The following is an 18,553-nucleotide window of genomic DNA, read 5'->3' on the forward strand; positions in this document are numbered from 1 at the left end:
ATGATATTCGTTGTGGTTTTGGTTTGTTGAATGCTCATTTTTTTTAGTCTCTTATTATAGCAGCTAAAACATTTACAAATATTGATTTTAGTATATCTATTTTGTTTTGAATCGTTGTATTGGTACATGCCTAATAATAAGAGTAAAATCTACCGTGCACGGGTAAGAACATTCTACTTGAAATCACTTTCATGTTAAAGGTTCATTTTCGAATAATTTTTTTGCTGCATGGAAAATTTATTTTTAAATAATTTAAGTGCACTGTTAATAATTCTAAGAGAAATTTAGGAGTAATTATATATATCTATGTATTTTGGATTCACTTTGTAAGTCCAGAATCTAATAAATTGAAATATATGTATTTTAATCTTCAAGGCAAAATTCATTTATATTTATATGTCACATGTGCAGAATTGGTGATTTTGACTAATTTCTTTTTTTTTTCCAAAATTTTTATATTATTTAAATCGGTATATGAGTATAAATATTATATGTGTCCGAATTTATGTTTTTTAAATATTTACATCTTTATTATAATTGTTCTTTCATTTTTTATATCTTAAATTGTTTATAATCAAAATAAAAAATTTATTGATGTGTCAAATATAATAATAAACTTCGCCGTGCAGCGCACGGGCAAAAACACTAGTATTATGTTAGTTTATTACCTCTCTGTTGCCAAGAACAGTAATATACTTCTATAAAACTGAACAATCACTTTTTATAACCACAAGCAAAACCAGAGTTCAATAAATATTTGTTCTAACCAAACCAAAGTTTATTTATCCCAAGAATCTATACCACCAAGCAGAAAAACAAGTAATTTGAGGTACATGACTAAAGTCAATGATTTTTTTATGATGTCAATTAGTCTGGATGCCAGAAGAGAAAGGTGGAGGAGTTTAAAGACTCCACACTAAATTAGAGTGAGAATGCAAGAGCCATTCATCAGGAGACTTCTGATCAAAATCCATGCTTCATGATGCCTTCATATCATCCAAGCCAAAACGAGCCTGTGCCAAAAGTGTAAGCCTTTAAGTTCCGACATCTTTTTAAAACTGTAATGAAGTAATATCTTTATATGTAACTGCTAATGTCTATTAATGGAATGCTACGGTAATTAGACTGAAGAGCTTATTTAAGTATTCTTATACAATAAGTGCTTATACAAGTGTTCTGCTGAGCTTATGAAAATAGTTTATGACCTACCTATATGTTGTTTTGAGCTTATTTTCATAAGCTGCTCAGATTAGCTTATGAGTAAACGCTTATACATACATATAAGCTATTTCGAGCTTATTTCAATAAGCTTCTCAAATTAGTTTATGAATAAATGCTTCTCACATTAACACTAATAGTCATAACCATTTAACTAAGTTGTTTATCCAAATGCACTCTATATATATGGGATTTGTTTTTAATTTTATAAAATATACACTGCTAGCAGAATATGGCTTAACCAAGAACATGATGATGCAGATAGTTCAGTTTCCATTTTCAGGTCATTTAGATCAATGCCAGTAACGATCATCAATAAGCTAAAAAATTATCCAAGACATTTTACCAGAAACTTGTGATTCTCTTCAAGGAGAGGAGAAAAGGTGGTACAAAATTGCTGAATGTCAGTTTTGATATCACCACCGCCTTGCAACACCTCCATGAACTTTTTCCTGTCAGGAGCAAGCTTCATCGCTACCTATAAGTTCAGTAATTAATATGTCACGAGCTCGTTACCATATAATTATAATCCACTAAGTAACGTAGATAAAGTTCAATTGCCCAAACAGGGAAAAAGGCAAAGATTGGATAGTAACCTTGCACCTTTATATGCTACATCACTAAATTACAGAAATTTGGATAGTAAAATAGTAACTTCAATAAATGAATGCATTTCTGACTGCACTTGATGGATATTTGGAAGCTAACAAGTAATGAAGATGAAATGAAGGAATAGAAATGCAATTGTATTGATTGAAGTGGACAATTACAGAAGATATTGTGATAAGGTGTGCTGTTAGAAAAACTCTAACAACCCAGAGAAGCTCTAGAGCGTTCTCTCCGAGGGAGATGCTACTCTCTCTCTATAACAGAATTATCAATCCAGCATAATCTTATTCCCTTTTCCTTGGTTACTTTATACTAACACCTAATTCTGTTGAGCCAATGCCACCTCAGCAGCCTTGCCCCGTTTCCTCCTATAGACTTGCCAAACCTTGGGCCTGTTCTCTTCTTGGCCCACTGAAGCATTTACCACTAAGCCCACCTCTTCATTCAGATTTCTATCAATTCCTCCCTCCATTGGAACAGCCTTGTCCTCAAGGCAGAATTCAGGAAACTGACCAGCTAGAACGACATTGTCTTCCCAGGTGACTTCCTCCATTGACTTATGCTTCCACTTGACTAAGCTCTGATGCACTTCACTGTCCCCGAGCCTGACAGTCCTAGTGCCCACTATGACTTCAGGGTAAATATCAGTGGTGTCATCAACCCCCAAATCCGCTGGCAACTGACCCTGCACTTGATAGTTTCCCACAGCCTTCTTTAACAGAGAAATGTGAAAAACTGGGTGGATTTTGGACTCTGCAGGCAACTTCAGCCTATAAGCAACTGCTCCTACCTTGGCCTCTATCTGAAAAGGTCCATAAAACCTGGCAGCAAGCTTCTGATTGATCCTCTTCACCACAGAATGCTGCCTGTGGGGTCTCAGTTTGAGAAATACTCACTCTCCTACTGCAAAGGACAAATCCCTCCGCTTCTTATTTGCATAAATAGCCATTTGTTCTTGAGCCTTCTGTAAATGACCCCTTAGCTGTCGCAGGGCTTCATCTCTTTCACTTAGCTCTAGGGCCACAGCGGCTACCTTAGTCTCATTGGATAAGAACTTGACAATAGGGGGTGCTTGTCTTCCATAGACTACCTCAAAGGGTGTCTGTCCAATTGAGCTATGAAAAGTAGTATTGTACCAAAATTCTGCCCAGGAAATCCAATGTGACCAAGACTTGGGATGATCAGAAGCAAAACACCTCAGGTAGCTTTCCAAACACCTGTTTATGACCTCTGTTTGTCCATCAGTTTTCGGATGGTAAGCCGAGCTCATTTTCAGTTTGGTCCCCTGCAGCTTAAAGAGTTCAGACCAGAAATGGCTAACAAAAATAGGATCCCTATCACTTATGACTGAATTAGGAATCCCATGGAGGCGCACCACCTCTCTTACAAACACTTCTGCAATAGACTTGGCTGTATAGGGATGCTTGAGCAGAATAAAATGACTGTATTTTGACAGCCTGTCCACAACCACCAGTACTGCTTCAAAGCCCTTGGATTTGGGTAGACCTGTAATGAAGTCAAGAGACAAGTCTTCCCACACAGCATTAGGGATTGGAAGAGGTTGTAACAAGCCTCCAGGGCTTAAGGCGCTGTATTTGTGTCTTTGACAAACATCACAAGCTCTGACATAGTCTCTGACCCTCTTTTGCATTCCTACCCAATACAATGTTGTTGCCAAGCGTCTATAGGTCCTCAGGAAGCCAGAGTGACCCCCAGAAGGTGAGCCATGAAACTCCTCAAGTAGCCATGGGATGGAAGGAGAGGTAGGAGATAAGACTAGCCTTCCATGATATAGTAAAACTCCATGTTGTACTGCAAATCCAGGTTTGCTTGCAGGATCTTTCTGTACTGCAGATTGCAAGTCCTGGATGTAGGGATCTTGGGTAATCTCCTCCAAGAGTCTCTTTCGGTCATTCCAGAGAGGAAATGAGATCATAGAATGCAGCTCCACCTCATCATAGCGCCTGGACAAGGCATCAGCAGCCTTATTTTCCAAGCCGGGTTTGTATTTGACTTGAAATTGGTAACCCAGTAATTTTGCTAACCAACACTGTTGGTCTGGTGAAGAAACTTTCTGCTGCAGGAAATGCTTAAGGCTTTTGTGATCAGTATAGACTATGAACTCTTTCCCCAATAGGTAGTGCCTCCAATGTTGAATGCTTAAAACCAAGGCCATTAATTCTTTTTCATACACTGACTTAGCCAAGTTTCCAGCTGATAAAGCTTTACTAAAGAAAGCTAGAGGTTGTCTTTGTTGCATTAAGACAGCTCCAATCCCTCTCCCTGCAGCATCACACTCTACTTCAAAGGGAAGAGTGAAATTGGGTAGTATCAAGACAGGAGGAGATGTCATTACCCTCTTTAATTGAAGAAAAGCCCTATCTGCCTCTGGTCCCCAAGAAAAACTGTCCTTCTTAGTCAACTCAGTGAGAGGATTAGCCATTTTCCCATAATCTTTGATGAATTTCCTATAGTATCCGGTCAGCCCCAAGAATCCCCTCACTCCCTTAACATTCTTGGGCACAGGCCAATCCATAATGCATTTTACTTTCTCTGGATCTACTGCCACGCCAGCTCCCGAGATGATATGACCCAAATAATCAATTGAAGCACATCCAAATTTGCATTTGGTCTGATTAGCCACAAAACAATTAGCTAACAAGACAGATAGTACCAACTTCAAATGAGTGAGGTGTTCAGGTAAGTCTTTACTATAAATTAGTATATCATCAAAAAAGACCAACACGAATTTCCGTAAGTAAGGTCTGAAAATATCATTCATTACCGCTTGAAATGTAGCTGGAGCATTCATCAGCCCAAATGGCATCACTAAGTATTCATAATGTCCATTATGGGTTCTAAATGCAGTTTTTTCTATGTCATCCTCATGCACCCTGATTTGATGATAGCCAGATTTCAGGTCTATTTTAGAGAAAATTGAAGCTCCATTTAATTCATCCAGCAGCTCATCAACTATCGGAATTGGATACTTATCTGGAATGGTGGCCTTATTTAAAGCTCTGTAGTCAACACACATCCTCCAGCTCTTGTCTTTCTTCTTTACCAAGATCACAGGACTTGAATAAGCACTCATGCTAGGTCTGATGATTCCTGCCTCCATTAACTCTGCCACTTGCCTCTCAATCTCTTCTTTTTGATGGTGAGGATACCTATAAGGCCTCACATTGATGGTCTCATGCTCAGGGAAAAGCTTTATCTGATGCACCTTAGACCTCTCTGGTGGCAGTTGAATCTTGCTCCTAAATACCTCTTGAAACTCTTCCAGTGTCTCCATAAGCTCTCTTGGTGTTTCTACCTCAGTATTGGTGACTTCTGCGGAATTCAGATGAGACCACCACCACTCCATACCACCTCTGTACTGCTTGTCCATGAGGAATGAGTGTAGAAAACTGTGATTACTCCCTTTTCCTCCTAGCCCTTGCAACTTGACTACCTGATTTCCATGGACAAATTGCATAGTGAGTAGTTTCCAGTCCATTACCACTTTTCCAAGTGTGCTCAGCCAGGACACCCCCAATACCATGTCCAAACCTCCTAGTTCCAACACCAAGGCATCAATCACCACCTCAATCTTCCCCAGCCTGGCCTTAATTCCCTTACACACTCCCTGTGTAACCACCCTGTGTCCATCCCCTAACCTGATGTGTCGGGAAGCTATAGGGGTGATAACCAAACCCAGAGCATTGGTGACTGCTGGGGAGATGAAGTTGTGGCTAGCTCCACTGTCAATAAGCACCAGTAAGTTCACATTGTCAACCTGCCCTTCAATCTTCATCGTATGATGCTCCTCCATACGACCCAGAACCCCCATTAATTTGTACTCAACCACTGCCTCGTCCTCTTCACTCACTTCCGGTTCTCCCTCCAACATCACAATCTCACCTTCTTCATCAACGGTTTCCCCGTCTCCAAGGATTAGAACACGCAGGGATCTCTCGGGGCACTTGTGCAGGGTAGGATGATACTTTCCCCCACACTTGAAGCACAAGCCCTTGGCTCTCCGCTCAGCGATTTCATCCACCTGGAAGCTGCGGACCCCTTTCCACTTCTCCGATGATCCTGTACGGAGATCATTTTCTCCTTTTCGAGTTGAGGAACCCAGAGACGCGGCTGAATTCGTCGTCGATCCTACTGAACTCATGGAGCGACTTGGAATTGACCCGCCTGGTTTAGAGAACCGGGTCACATCCCTACTAAAAAGCCCAACCCGATTGGCGGATGACCCGGCCCAATTGCTTTGACCCGAGCGATCGAACCCGCTCCTCTTTACCATTTTCTTGCCATCGTCTTCGTCTTCTTCCTTTAGTTCCTCTTCCACGTCTTTCGCGATTCGCATCATCTCCATTCGAGTTCCTGGATTAAGTGTGCGCACTCGGCGTCTGATCGCAGGCTTCAGCCCACTCATGAAGTATCCTAGGTATTGGTCCTCCGGTAGCCTCCCTACCTGCGATGACAACAACTCAAAGGATTCGACGAATTCGTCTACACTTCCTTTCTGTCGTAATGTCGATAGCTCTTCGAAAGGGTTCTCCAATCTTCTTCCTCCGTAGCGTGCAATCAACGCACGTTTCAGCTTCTCCCAGGATAGATTATCCTCAGTCTCCATCAACAGATTGAACCAATGGATCGTCGATCCTTCCATACTTAATCGCGTTAACTTCACCCGCATCTCATCCGGCGTATTCTGCACGTCGAAGTAGATCTCCGCTCTCGTGATCCAAGCCACAGGATCCTCTCCTTCGAACACCGGCAACTTCACCTTCTTTCCGGCCAAGCGAGACTCACCGGGGTGTGAATCCGCTATCGGGGTATCTCCTTCGTGACCCGTTTCCTTTCGACCCATTTGCTTGCTCAGTTCAGTGAGAGTCAAGCTCTGCTGCTGCAGTTGGAGAGCGAGCTCTTGCAGCGCCGTCGTAACGCTTCCCATCTGGTTTTCCAGAGCTTCCATTCGATCGGTCATTTTCGGTGGCATCTACCAGCTTGTTGAGACTCCTTCCACGGTGTTGATCCGGCAGGTCGGACCAATTTGATGGATATTTGGAAGCTAACAAGTAATGAAGATGAAATGAAGGAATAGAAATGCAATTGTATTGATTGAAGTGGACAATTACAGAAGATATTGTGATAAGGTGTGCTGTTAGAAAAACTCTAACAACCCAGAGAAGCTCTAGAGCGTTCTCTCCGAGGGAGATGCTACTCTCTCTCTATAACAGAATTATCAATCCAGCATAATCTTATTCCCTTTTCCTTGGTTACTTTATACTAACACCTAATTCTGTTGAGCCAATGCCACCTCAGCAGCCTTGCCCCGTTTCCTCCTATAGACTTGCCAAACCTTGGGCCTGTTCTCTTCTTGGCCCACTGAAGCATTTACCACTAAGCCCACCTCTTCATTCAGATTTCTATCAGCACTATACTCCAATATATTCATAGGATAGAGAGCAAAGATTGTAGCAAATGAACAACATAATGATGCAAAAATGCATTTCCTAAAACAGCTTAGGTCTATATGAAGACAGATTTTCCAATCAAAAGGTTCTGTTTCGATCAAGAAATTTAGAGATTATAAGAAGGGGAGAAGCATCAGAAGAACATTACAGTGAAGCTAGAACTAGCAAGCCAGCCATGCCACTTCTTTAGAGTCTTGGTATAAGCATCTGTACAGGCTTGTGACATTGACCAATCCTCATGGTCAAGTAAGTTTTGGAACAAAGCCACCAAGAAATCCATTGCTCTGAAGATTTTACAAGTCAGAAATAAATGTGTCGTAAAGTAAAATACATGAAAGGAAGTATATAAATGGCAACTAGTAAACATTTGCATTTTTCTGAGGTTTCTAACTAGATAATACAGTAGTAAACTACTACTAAAATTATCATAACATATTTGCTGACATCTTGATAAAGGTTAGCTCAACTAGGCACTAGCAATAGCTTCAAAAGCTCAAAATTAAAGGAAAACAAGAAGTTTTATAATTGAAGCTAGTGAAAGGATCTACCATTGAGCTGAAAGATAATAAATACAATATGAATCCTCCACAATCCACATCACCTTGAAAAACTGACTCAACAAAAACAGACGAAAATAAGTTCAGCAATGCAGGCTTTTGTTTGTTTAGAAGAATGAACTGGGTTTGGATTTTCCTGGTCCACAATTAGAGTTACTAGATGTTGAGATCTCACATTGACGAGAGACATGCCCAAAGTAGAGCTTATAAAGTCTAATTTCTTATAAAGACATGACCAAAGTAGAGTCCTAAAATTTGGAAAGCAGTAGCACATGTCCATTAATTGCTTATAAAAGGAAAAGTTATCCATAGTAGCGGATTTGAGAATGCCATACTGGTATCAATTACAAGTTAAACAGTAATTGCTTGGCGTTCCTTACCTTGTAAGCCAAAGAAGTCCATTGGTACAACTGGATGATGACTTGGCAGTTTTAGTTTCAACCTCTACTTGTACCAAACTGTAGAGGTAGTTGAATCTGGTTGAATTGGAGGTATATTTAGATTCCAATCTCTGCTTTGAAAATCAACATTGAGTAAGAACATAATCTGAAGTATTGAGTCCCATATTATATATGTTTAGGTAAATATTATGTACCAAAAGTTGTATGAAAAGTGAAGCGTAATCATATGTATACAAGCACACATGAATTTGGAGAAAGAATCAAAACCCAACTTACACTTCAAGGAATGGTAAAGCCATATAACCATAGTATGTCACCTTAAGAAAACATATTACATCTAAATATGCACAATATACACCATAAATAGTGCACATGAGGTAAAGAAAAGGTGAGAAAAACATACCGATATGTTACCACCTATGTCAGCTTTAACAAGGGCCATAGCAGCTCCAAACTTATCTGCCACAAGAAAGCATTAGGTCATTTAACCACAGTAAGGTGTTAATGTTATTGTGCATTTGTGGATTAAACCACATCAAAATGGTTCTGATAGAACACCAGTAGAAAATAGGATTAAATCCCCAAATTATGATAAGGCTTCAGATTCAGGCCCAGAACAAAGACTCATTATCTGGAAAGTCTATTCTAAGAAACATAGAACTTAGTATTAAATTTTCAATAATTTTGATGTTATGTATTTTATTTTTATTGGTATAGTAGTGTTACGATTTATGAGACAGTTATAATTGTGTTTTGGCCATTGTATTCAAAGATGTATATGTGTTTTTGATCCAGAAGGGTTCATGATCTTCCTGTTTTCTACTCCTTTTCCTATTAGTGAAATATTTCCTTATAAGAGGCATGTCAAAAGCAGCCTAGAAAATTTCCACATTCTACTACAAATGGGATATAAAGGGGGCACTCATCAGTCATCGCAAATGAAGTGATCATGCATATAAAATTCCATACCATGATGAAAGCAAGGGGTCAAAAGCATGTACCTATAACAGGAAGTATATGCTTGCACACATCCAAGAAAGGCTGGGATAGAATTTCTCCTTGTTCAGACTTTACATGCTTAATTCCTTCCAGCGCAGGAGCGAAAACGGTCCCTTCCATTTTCTAGTATTGCTGCACATAGGATTACCATAATCCAATAAATATGCAAGTATAAGTTTAACAAAAAAGATGAAATCTACATTCAAGAGATCACTGTTGAAGGATAAAAGTATATTCCTTTTTTTTCTAGGAAGGGATAGAAATGAAACAAATTTAACTTAAACAGCAATAGCAACACATCAAACAAATGCAAATGAAAGCCAATAGTAACATCTGGGATTAGATAATTGGAGGGGGAAAGTTCAGGGATCAGATCACAGAACACAGATGAAGGAAAATCCAAACTGCTGAGTTAATTTTAAAAAAACAAAACTTTACTATCAGATCTCTTTCAATAGTGGTGAGAATCAATCAAGCCAGTAAATGCAAAAGTAGAGGCAACCCATCAACTGTATATAGTTCAGAAGCATGACCAGAAACTGATTTTGCAAAAATCTGAGAAGTTTTCTGGGGAAGCAAAGAAAATAAACATGGATCCATGATCAGGGAGAAAGAATTATAATTAAGAAAGACATACATGAATGAGGAAGACCACGGTGATCTGAGACTGGCAACAACGTCGGAAAAGGTATATGTTTTGTTCCTGGTCTGATCAATTTGGGATATGAATGGAGACCACTCGGAAATAATAAGATTCCAGCTGACGTGGGAGTTGGAAATTTAATTTCAATAGGTACAATAAATAAAAATAATTATTCTAGCTGTTTTTTAAAATCATTCTCTCACTCGGTTTCACGATCTGAGTTAGTAACGTGCACTCGTGCAAAAGTGATCTTAATTTTATTTTTTGAAACTGATCTTAATTTGGTGTTATCTAATCTAATCTAATACTCCTATTACATTAAAAATAATAATTAGAGGGAGGGGCAAAGTCGAGCGTTTGTTATACTTATACAAGAATCTCAAAATATTTCTGATAAGTTTAGTACAAGTTTTAAATATCAACTCTGAGTATGATGGATTTCTAGACATGCAAGTTTGTGGCAAAGTCTCTTGCCAACTTGGATTAACACAACTAATTACAGATTTTCAGGTTCAACTCTCAGTGTCTGATGGGTTGAGCGTTTGAATCCTCTTAGGTTCAATAAAATCTCAATTAGTGGGAAACCCTCCTTGGGAAAATCTCCTAGAAGTGAGACTCTGCTAATATTTCGCATGTCTAAATCGAGAGAAAACCACAAAACCAGATCAAGAGCCAAGATGAAAGAGGAAAGGTGTGAGCCTTGAGGCCATTTAGGTTCAATGAGAATAAAAAGATGGAGGAAATAGCATAGGTTGAAGAAGCGGTGTTCACAAACTCAACCATGGCGGTAGCGAAATGGTGGGAATGTGAAGGGTTGCACCAGTGGGTTTTGGGGTTGTTGACCGGCTATTCCTGGTTAATCGTTTAAAATTAGTGATTTGATTAAGTTAAGTATACTACATTAGGTGGGTCGCAGTAGGGTGCAAAATAATGTTGATTTGACATTGTAATATAGTAGTTACTAGGGGTAAAGAATTTTAATATAATTTTAAGTTTGTACTATGACGGTGGTTAATTTTTCTTGTGCGAGTGAAGGCTGTATTGTGACGGTTGTTGGCAGTTCCGGTCACCACCGTCAGAAATTCGGTTGTTCCATTTGTGACTACAGTGAGAGTCTTATAGTATATACATCTGAGCAATGAAGAAAATGCACCTGCAGTAAAGGAATCAACGGTGTTCAAGATGGAGAGTGTGTAAATGGGCTTTTTTGGATCTTGAAAGATGGTAGTGAAACCCGAACAATGAATTCCAGTATATTAGGGTATGTAGGTCTTCGATCTGAACTGCGAAATTTGTGTTCGTGGCGGGCGACAATGTCGGTTAAAGGAAAAGCGGTAGCGTCGCACGCACCCAGTAGCCAAGAACGATGAAGATGAACAAGTCTATGTTTTTCAGGTGATGAATATGAATAAGAATAGTGGACAAACCCGGACCCATTGGGCTCCAATAATGATGGATTAGTGTATTTTCGTCTCCGAGGCACTAAACCTACTACCCATACATTTTTTATATAATGAATTCAAAAAAGCGTGATCACTTAAATATTGATCACTAATTAAGGGGTAGGTAGCTTTAATTAGTGACTCATGAATAAGTGAATGTTAAGTAATGAATTATGTTTTGATCACACCTCTCCACGTTACACGTTTAGATAAATATAGGAATAGAAGAAAGATAAATTAGTGATATGATAGAAACATAAGAGAGATAAATTGTAAAAAAATAGGAGGTGACGTTCCAGTTTATCACGTTATATGTTGCCCTATAAAGTTTAGTGACGGGAGAGGCAAGATTCTTATCAATTAAGGGGATTTGACTTACTTTGATTATAATAAGAGAAGATGACTTTTTCTTTGACTTAATTAAGTCGAGCGACTCTTATCTACCTTGATTGTTGACACGAGTTAGCGCTTGCTTAGAACTGCTAACTTAGAGGTGTTAGCTATATATGACTTTTTTCTCAAATTGAGTTGTTGACTCTCATGTTAACCTAAATAAGGGGAGTTACGCTCACTTTGACTCAATAACTCGAATAAGAGGAGATGACTATTTCTTGGACCTAAGTGAATTTCTATATAATTTTAAGTTTTTTTTTCTTCCTAGCATTTCACTCATTATCTCTTTACTTGATAACTAGCTGAGGTGGGGTGAGGTGTAAGTGGAATTAATATGTAAAATATATTATCATTCTAGTAATTCACATGTGTTGGCAGCTAACCTTTTTTTTAATTGGTATACAATGGTCCATTTTCCTCTAAGAAGCCTTTCATTGGAAACAATTTCTGGACAATTTTCCGCCTAACAATCAAAAATCTTTCGTGTGAGAGTACCCCCAATGTAGGTACAGAAAAGTGCTAACGTAACAGCAGCACAGTCACCTTCGGTAAAGACTGTATGTACTAGAGCACCCATCACACACTATAAAATTCGTGTAGTTTATCCTTAACCGTTGCTCAAGTCTATGCATTTGGGACTAGTGGATGAGATTTGATACGCACCATGATTTACAAACTTGGAACTTGTGATGTATTAAATACGGATTGAACTGAGGGTCCCTCGTACTGAACCAGCTGTTCATTTACTTTACAATATCAACTATATCCAAGGTATCTTAACATCCCTATGCACTCCAACTGGCATCGCTTCAATTTGGTACACCAACTTGTCATGTCAATATTTATTAATCACCTAATCTATTAAATGACTTTTTCATGTTATAAAACCATTATAGGCCATATGTGAATGTCACATTTTCTGCTACCATACAAACTTATTTTCATTGTTCATCATGTAGCGTCAACACAAAAGCAAAGGGAAAGGAAAAGCCAAAGGCAGGAGTTACGTTGTATACATTGGCCGTGTGCTTGGGATATACTCTATTTATGGGGAATGCTACAATCAGGTTAACAGATGTCCTAGCAATTTGCATGATTCTTACGACACGTGGGAAAAAGCCTACTCCGCATGGACCAGGTACTAAGTTCAAGTAGACTTCCAATTTGTCAGTGACGTAACAACAGCATAGTCACCTTTGGTAAAGATTATATGTACTAGAGCACCCATCACACGCTAAAAAATTCGTGCAATTTATCCTAAACCGTTGCTCAAGTCTATGGATTCAGGTAGTTGGTCAGTTGACTCTTAATGTTTGTTGTTATCAGTGCTTTGTTCCATGAATGACTTAGAGGATCTTATTTATCACTACAGTGCCTTGTCAGTGTGTTTCGTGAGGCCGACACTTGTGAAGGCAGAAATTTGTTCCATACTCTAGCTACAATTAAAATCACTCCAAAGATGCCCGACGTAGACCCAAGGAATACTCCTTCAAAAGCTGGAAATTCTTCCTACAAGGGAAAACGTACATGTACTAGCACTGGAAAAGAGACAATGGCTGAAACACCAACGACGAAAAAGTCAATCGTCCTTGCGAGTTTGGTGCTACTAGAGGTGCGGATATCTAAGAATTAATTTTTATTTCATGTTTTCCTACATATGGTAACTTTTCTATCTTGTTATACATAGGCAGTGGAAAACCTCTTTGATCAAACTAAAAAAATGTTACTACTGAAGTCTGAACTGAAACTAGCTGCATATGTGTACAATCCACACATGGATAACAAGTGAGTAGTAATCAATGGCTCTATAACACATTTAAAAAAGAAAACTTTATTAAGATTTCAAATGTGATCATAAAAGATTTCAAATGTCTTTGCCCCGAATACCAAGTATCCAAAGAGGTAGTACAAATTTTGTGTGGATGTTATACTCTACTTGTTAAGAGTAGTTTACAACTTGGGTGAACACTAACGTTAATACTGTCTAGATCATTACGTTGATGAAAATGAAGACAACTTAACTTCAATGAGATGCTAGCACTCTGACAGTATGGTCTTTACCTCCAAGTTTCATTGTATGTAACCCTTATCCCTATGTTAGATTTCCTTTTCGTAACCTATCTTATCGTTGAATGTAGCTGATTTGTATTACCGTTTTACACCATCATCTCTCCAGGCTGATGTGTTCCATGGATTAAAAATAAATGAACTCAAAAACAACTATGCCAAAGTTTGGATGTTACTGTGGATACCCCTTTTTGTCCGGGCTTAATCTTTTGAATTAAGAAGGATGTTAATAGCTTAATTAGGGATATAAAATTAAGATGAAACCTTTAGTGTTGATGATCACGTGGGTTATTATTTGACCATGTAACAACAATAAAAGAAAGGCTTTGCGAAAGCTTTAAAAAAAGAAGAAGAGGTGTGCTTCATTAGTGGGTTTTGAGCCCATTTTCAACAAAAAAAAGACTTGAAAGAGGATAGGAAAAATAAGGTCAGAAATGGAGACCATGGAACCTTCCCTTTTGGGGTAGGTGGTCCTCCTATAAATATAAAGTCATAACTTTTTCTCCAGCTACCTAGAATTGAATACACCAAAAATCATAAAAGAAAACTGAGCTTTGTCTGGAAAAAGGGAACAAAACAGAGTCTTGCTAGTTTCATTTTCTTGTGACCTTCTTAGAGGTATTTCTTTTCTCATCCCTATACTATGCAATGTTCTCTCATGAAACCTGAATAACTATGGAACTCATTTGTCGTTTCTTTGGCACTCTTTCCTTTTCATTTCTTATCTATTGTCCTTTTCCATTCTAGAATAATAAAAAAGGAAAAAAAAATGGAATTAATCACATGTACAGAGAAGAACTTAGAATCTCTTGAATATCCCATGGAAACCCAATACTGAAAGAAGGAAAGACTAAATATTTAAATCAACAAGAAAATAACAACAGGGTAACATTCACAAAATACACAGAAAGAGTGGAGGTCATATCCTCCACGCCCTCACTGGGTCACCGCCGGAATGGTGGCTTAGTATCGTGGCGGTGTGTTTTCGGGCCACTCACACTAACCCTCGTCGGAACATCGTTGAAAGGTGGCGGTTTCGGTGTCGTGGTTGTGTTACTACTCTGACCCCTCTCTTTCTCACCGAATCTCCTCTGCCTCTGCCGGAATCGCCTTTAACATGTAACAAACTCAAGCATGGTGGTCCCTCCCCTGTAGATCCGAGTCGCCCCCATCAGACCGTCATCGAAAGGCAACGTTTTTTTGGCGTTGTGGCTGCTCCCCACGATCCCGACGAGCCCCCGCCACGACTGCAGCCACGGGTGTTGTGGTATCGTCCATTCTGATGCTGGCTGTCAAAGCCGCACACTGAGAGGAGGTCGGAGGCGCTAGGGTTTCAGAGGCTAGAAGAAAAGAAAGAGAGAAAGAAACAGACAGAACCTGAGCGAGAAAGAGAGAACGCAGAAAGAGAAAGAAAATGAACTGGTTGGGAATGAAAGTAGAGTTTGTTTCTTTTTATGTTTCCTTTCTTTTAATTTTTATATTAAACTTATCTGATTGTTGTTACAGGGTTTTTTTGTTTTGTTCCTAATTCCTTCTCTTTCTTTTTGTTTCTTGTCCTTCCTGAGTCCCTTTTATGGGCCTACCGTTTTTTTAGTTAAGCCCTGCATTGCATTATTATTTTCTTATATCTGATGGATTCATTTTGTTTGAATCATGGCTTTTGGTACCATATATGGATCAGATTGCTATTAACTTTTTAAATGTGAATACTTAGGGGCTGTATTTGCTTTTTGTATTTCCGAATTAATTATTTCCTTAAGAAAAATCCCAAAATATGTTTTCTTCAATGATGTCAAGAATTCATAATGAAATGTTAAGGTTAAACCCTCTTTGCAAATAAAATTTAAAAAAAATAATAATCTTTTCTCAAAAAGGATTAATCTTTTAGAAAACTAAAAAATATCACAACCAACTCATGTTTTTCTACCAAGAATTACACAGCCTTGATTTCTCTGTTAATAGAGAATGCGTAGGCCCGAGGTCACTCCCACCAGGCACTCCAAACAAAGATCTAAATTTTGTTCTTCTTTGTAGAATAATCTTCTCATTACACTAGCAACTTGTAACTATTTTTCTTTAAAATAAAATACAAGACATTTTTAATGGTAAAATAAATGATTTAGAAAGCTAAGAAATCTTGCATAATTGACCATAGGTAACCGTTTTGAACGGACGTTGTAGGGCGCTAACATTCCCTATACGTAACCGACTCCCGAATCTAAATTTGGTTTTCATTCATTATTTGGGTTCTCTAATGTTCTCCCTAAAAACATTAGTGGCGACTCTTCTGATACATGATTAGTTTTAATGCGTCGTCCCGCCGCAACCCCGGTTGCGACAGTCACCATATGAATACCTGGAATTTGTACTTCTTACTTATTCTGAACTCATAAATTGTTTAATTTGTACTTTATACTCAGTGACTGACCCACGTGTTAAGTGTGTGGGGCATTTGACCCCACGTCCTTGAGCAAAATCCTTCCCAATACCCCTCTATTTTAATATAAAATATTTAATTGCCCCCACCAAAAACTAAATGCCCTCATAGCTGCACTATTTTACTTCCAATGCCACTAAAAATTAAATCTCTTCAACTTTTTTATCTGACTTCTTTGTACTTCTTGCATTTGACCCCACGTTCTTGAAGTCTTGAACAAAGTTTTCTCTCACTTCTTTGTACTTCTTTACTTTTTCAACAAGTCAAATATCCAAAAGATAATAGATTGGAACACATTTATCCAACTTTACTATTCTTTCTATTATAGAAAAAGAATTTTCTCTCCTACTCAAAACTCCTTAATTTTTAACACTCAGTTTTTTTGTTGGGTGCGGGATTTGGTGGTGTTGGGTGTGGAGTTTTGTTGGTTGAGAGTGGGAAAAGGAGAAGGAAAAGGTTGAAGGGGGATTTGTGATGAATTTCTGAATTTTAAGATGATTATGAAAGAGAGAAGGACTAAATTTGCTGAAAGAAATTTATCAAGGACTAAATTTGATGTAAAAAGTCCACGTTTGCGCTTATATAGACCGGTTATTAATAAATAAAAATGTCAAACAAACATTATGACATCAGGTGCACTATTTTAAATCAAACAAAATTTGTTGGGGAAGAAATAAAAATTATTAGGAACCATTTTAGATTCAAGTATATAAGTGAGGGACCAAAAAATATATTATTTGTATTATTTGCCCCCACGACCTAAAAATCATGGATCCGTCACTGTTTATACTTATCTTATCCCTGATTTGTATTTCATACTTATCCCTAACTCATAAACATTTTCAGGAATATTTATCACTAGGTGTTTGTTCCAATACGTGATGAGCGTGGTCATTTGTTTCTCATGGTTATTTCACTTACTGATAAAGCGGTGTACCGCTAGACTCTTACCTTGAGCATACTGAGGATATTATAAAAAAGACTGAAATCATCATCATTATGGTACATAGACTCATTCTTTGTAGTTGCAATTAGATTGTATCAACTAATGTGTCTTGCTTTATAACATTTTCTTTTTTTCTTAGTGTGCTACAATATCAGATATGGTGTTGACCGATGCAACCTATCTCATATTGTTGTCTAAGAATGTTGAACAATTCAAAACACGGCCCATAGTTGAGACAATGAGTATTCCTAATTGTGGAACAAGGTGAGTGAAACTCATGCTTGACACTCACATAACATAGCTCATATGCAATTTATTTTTACAATTAGTACTATTTTTTTCTCGTTCTCTAGTGAGGACTCTGAGGTGTGGGTGCTGGATTTACTTATGCATGAGGATGGTTTTCACAAGAATATGTATGATGTTGTATAGCTATAATATACATAAACCAACACACATCACTCATAATCAATTGTGTCATATGTTATCCTCAAGACAATGTGCTCAATGTGCCATCTCTTTAATTTACGCAGATAAAGAAGGACATGAGGATGCACACAATGCTCACTTTAATAACAGGAGCCTACAATGAGGAGAGGGGAGAAATGGAGGAAAAGTCTGAAGCCTTTTGGCACTTGCGTACAATTGGCATGCAATGAATGAATGATGCAATTTGACTTTTGAATGTTTTTTTTTTATAAGGTCTATGATGGAATTCTAAACAAACTGACCGTATTTATTATGTTTGTAAGACGATGTGTTTATCTCACTTTAGTAGGTGTTGTGTACAGAGACCGCGTACTGCACATGCCTTTAAGTCATTTATGTTAAGGTTGTTTGGGGTTGACTATTTGTATTTCTAGTTGAATATTGTGTCATGACTTCTTTATTCCCCTTTTTAATGCATATGAATTTAGCAAAACATTATATTCATTCACACAATGCTCATTTATGCAAAACATTCTCTTCCAATAGCTCTATTAATGCACATGGATTTAGATATTTAGCTATTGGGATTCATGTTCGTTTTATTTTTGGGTAAGACAAATAATTGTAATAGTTGTATTCAAAATAGCACAACGAGCGCTATGCCCAAATACAAAGAAGAAGAAAAACAAAAATAAATATCAATGAAACAGCCACTAACAAAGAATGAAGGAAGAAACGTCAATACTAAAAAACATACAGTAACAACCCCAAAGCCATTAAAGCAATAATAGGGTTCAGTGGACTAAAGTCGCCTTCAAACAACCCCAACACATAAATACAGAGAGGAATGCAGAGAAAATATGGGGAACACATCTATAACCAATTCTAGTGGCTTCCCATAGAGAGCCCAGCTCTTCCAAGATTCAGGTTCATTAGTTTGA

The 18,553-nt window shown here is 38.0% G+C and overlaps 1 protein-coding gene and 1 long non-coding RNA gene across 2 annotated transcripts; one reads left to right on the plus strand and one right to left on the minus strand.

Moving 5' to 3' along the window:
* Positions 1–696: 696 nt before the first annotated feature.
* LOC130716913 (glycolipid transfer protein 1-like) lies at positions 697–10,053 on the minus strand. The gene is made up of 7 exons (XM_057566952.1): positions 9,893–10,053; positions 9,258–9,387; positions 8,660–8,715; positions 8,236–8,366; positions 7,447–7,582; positions 1,565–1,696; positions 697–1,013 (listed from the first exon to the last, which is right to left on the minus strand). Exons 2-7 carry the CDS (start codon positions 9,373–9,375, stop codon positions 978–980), a joined length of 609 nt encoding a protein of 202 aa, XP_057422935.1. The 5' UTR covers positions 9,376–9,387; positions 9,893–10,053; the 3' UTR covers positions 697–977.
* A 2,620-nt stretch (positions 10,054–12,673) lies between these two features.
* On the plus strand, positions 12,674–18,072 carry LOC130716660 (uncharacterized). Its single transcript, XR_009012114.1, has 5 exons — positions 12,674–13,020; positions 13,106–14,418; positions 17,084–17,239; positions 17,323–17,447; positions 17,717–18,072. It is a non-coding gene; the product is annotated as an uncharacterized LOC130716660 (long non-coding RNA).
* The last annotated feature ends 481 nt before the right edge of the window (positions 18,073–18,553 follow it).

Source organism: Lotus japonicus, chromosome 5 (genome assembly GCF_012489685.1).
Source record: "Lotus japonicus ecotype B-129 chromosome 5, LjGifu_v1.2".
NCBI classification, from domain to species: Eukaryota; Viridiplantae; Streptophyta; class Magnoliopsida; order Fabales; family Fabaceae; genus Lotus; species Lotus japonicus.

Excerpts from the sequence above, each read along its gene's own strand:
- LOC130716913 (XM_057566952.1), bottom strand. The coding sequence starts at position 9,375 with ATGGAAGGGACCGTTTTCGCTCCTGCGCTGGAAGGAATTAAGCATGTA. Across the intron at positions 8,367-8,659 it reads ACATAGGTGGTAACATATCG|AGATTGGAATCTAAATATAC; the intron begins GTATGTTTTTCT and ends TTTTCAAAGCAG. Across the intron at positions 1,014-1,564 it reads AAGAGAATCACAAGTTTCTG|GCTCGTTTTGGCTTGGATGA; the intron begins GTAAAATGTCTT and ends CTTTTGGCACAG.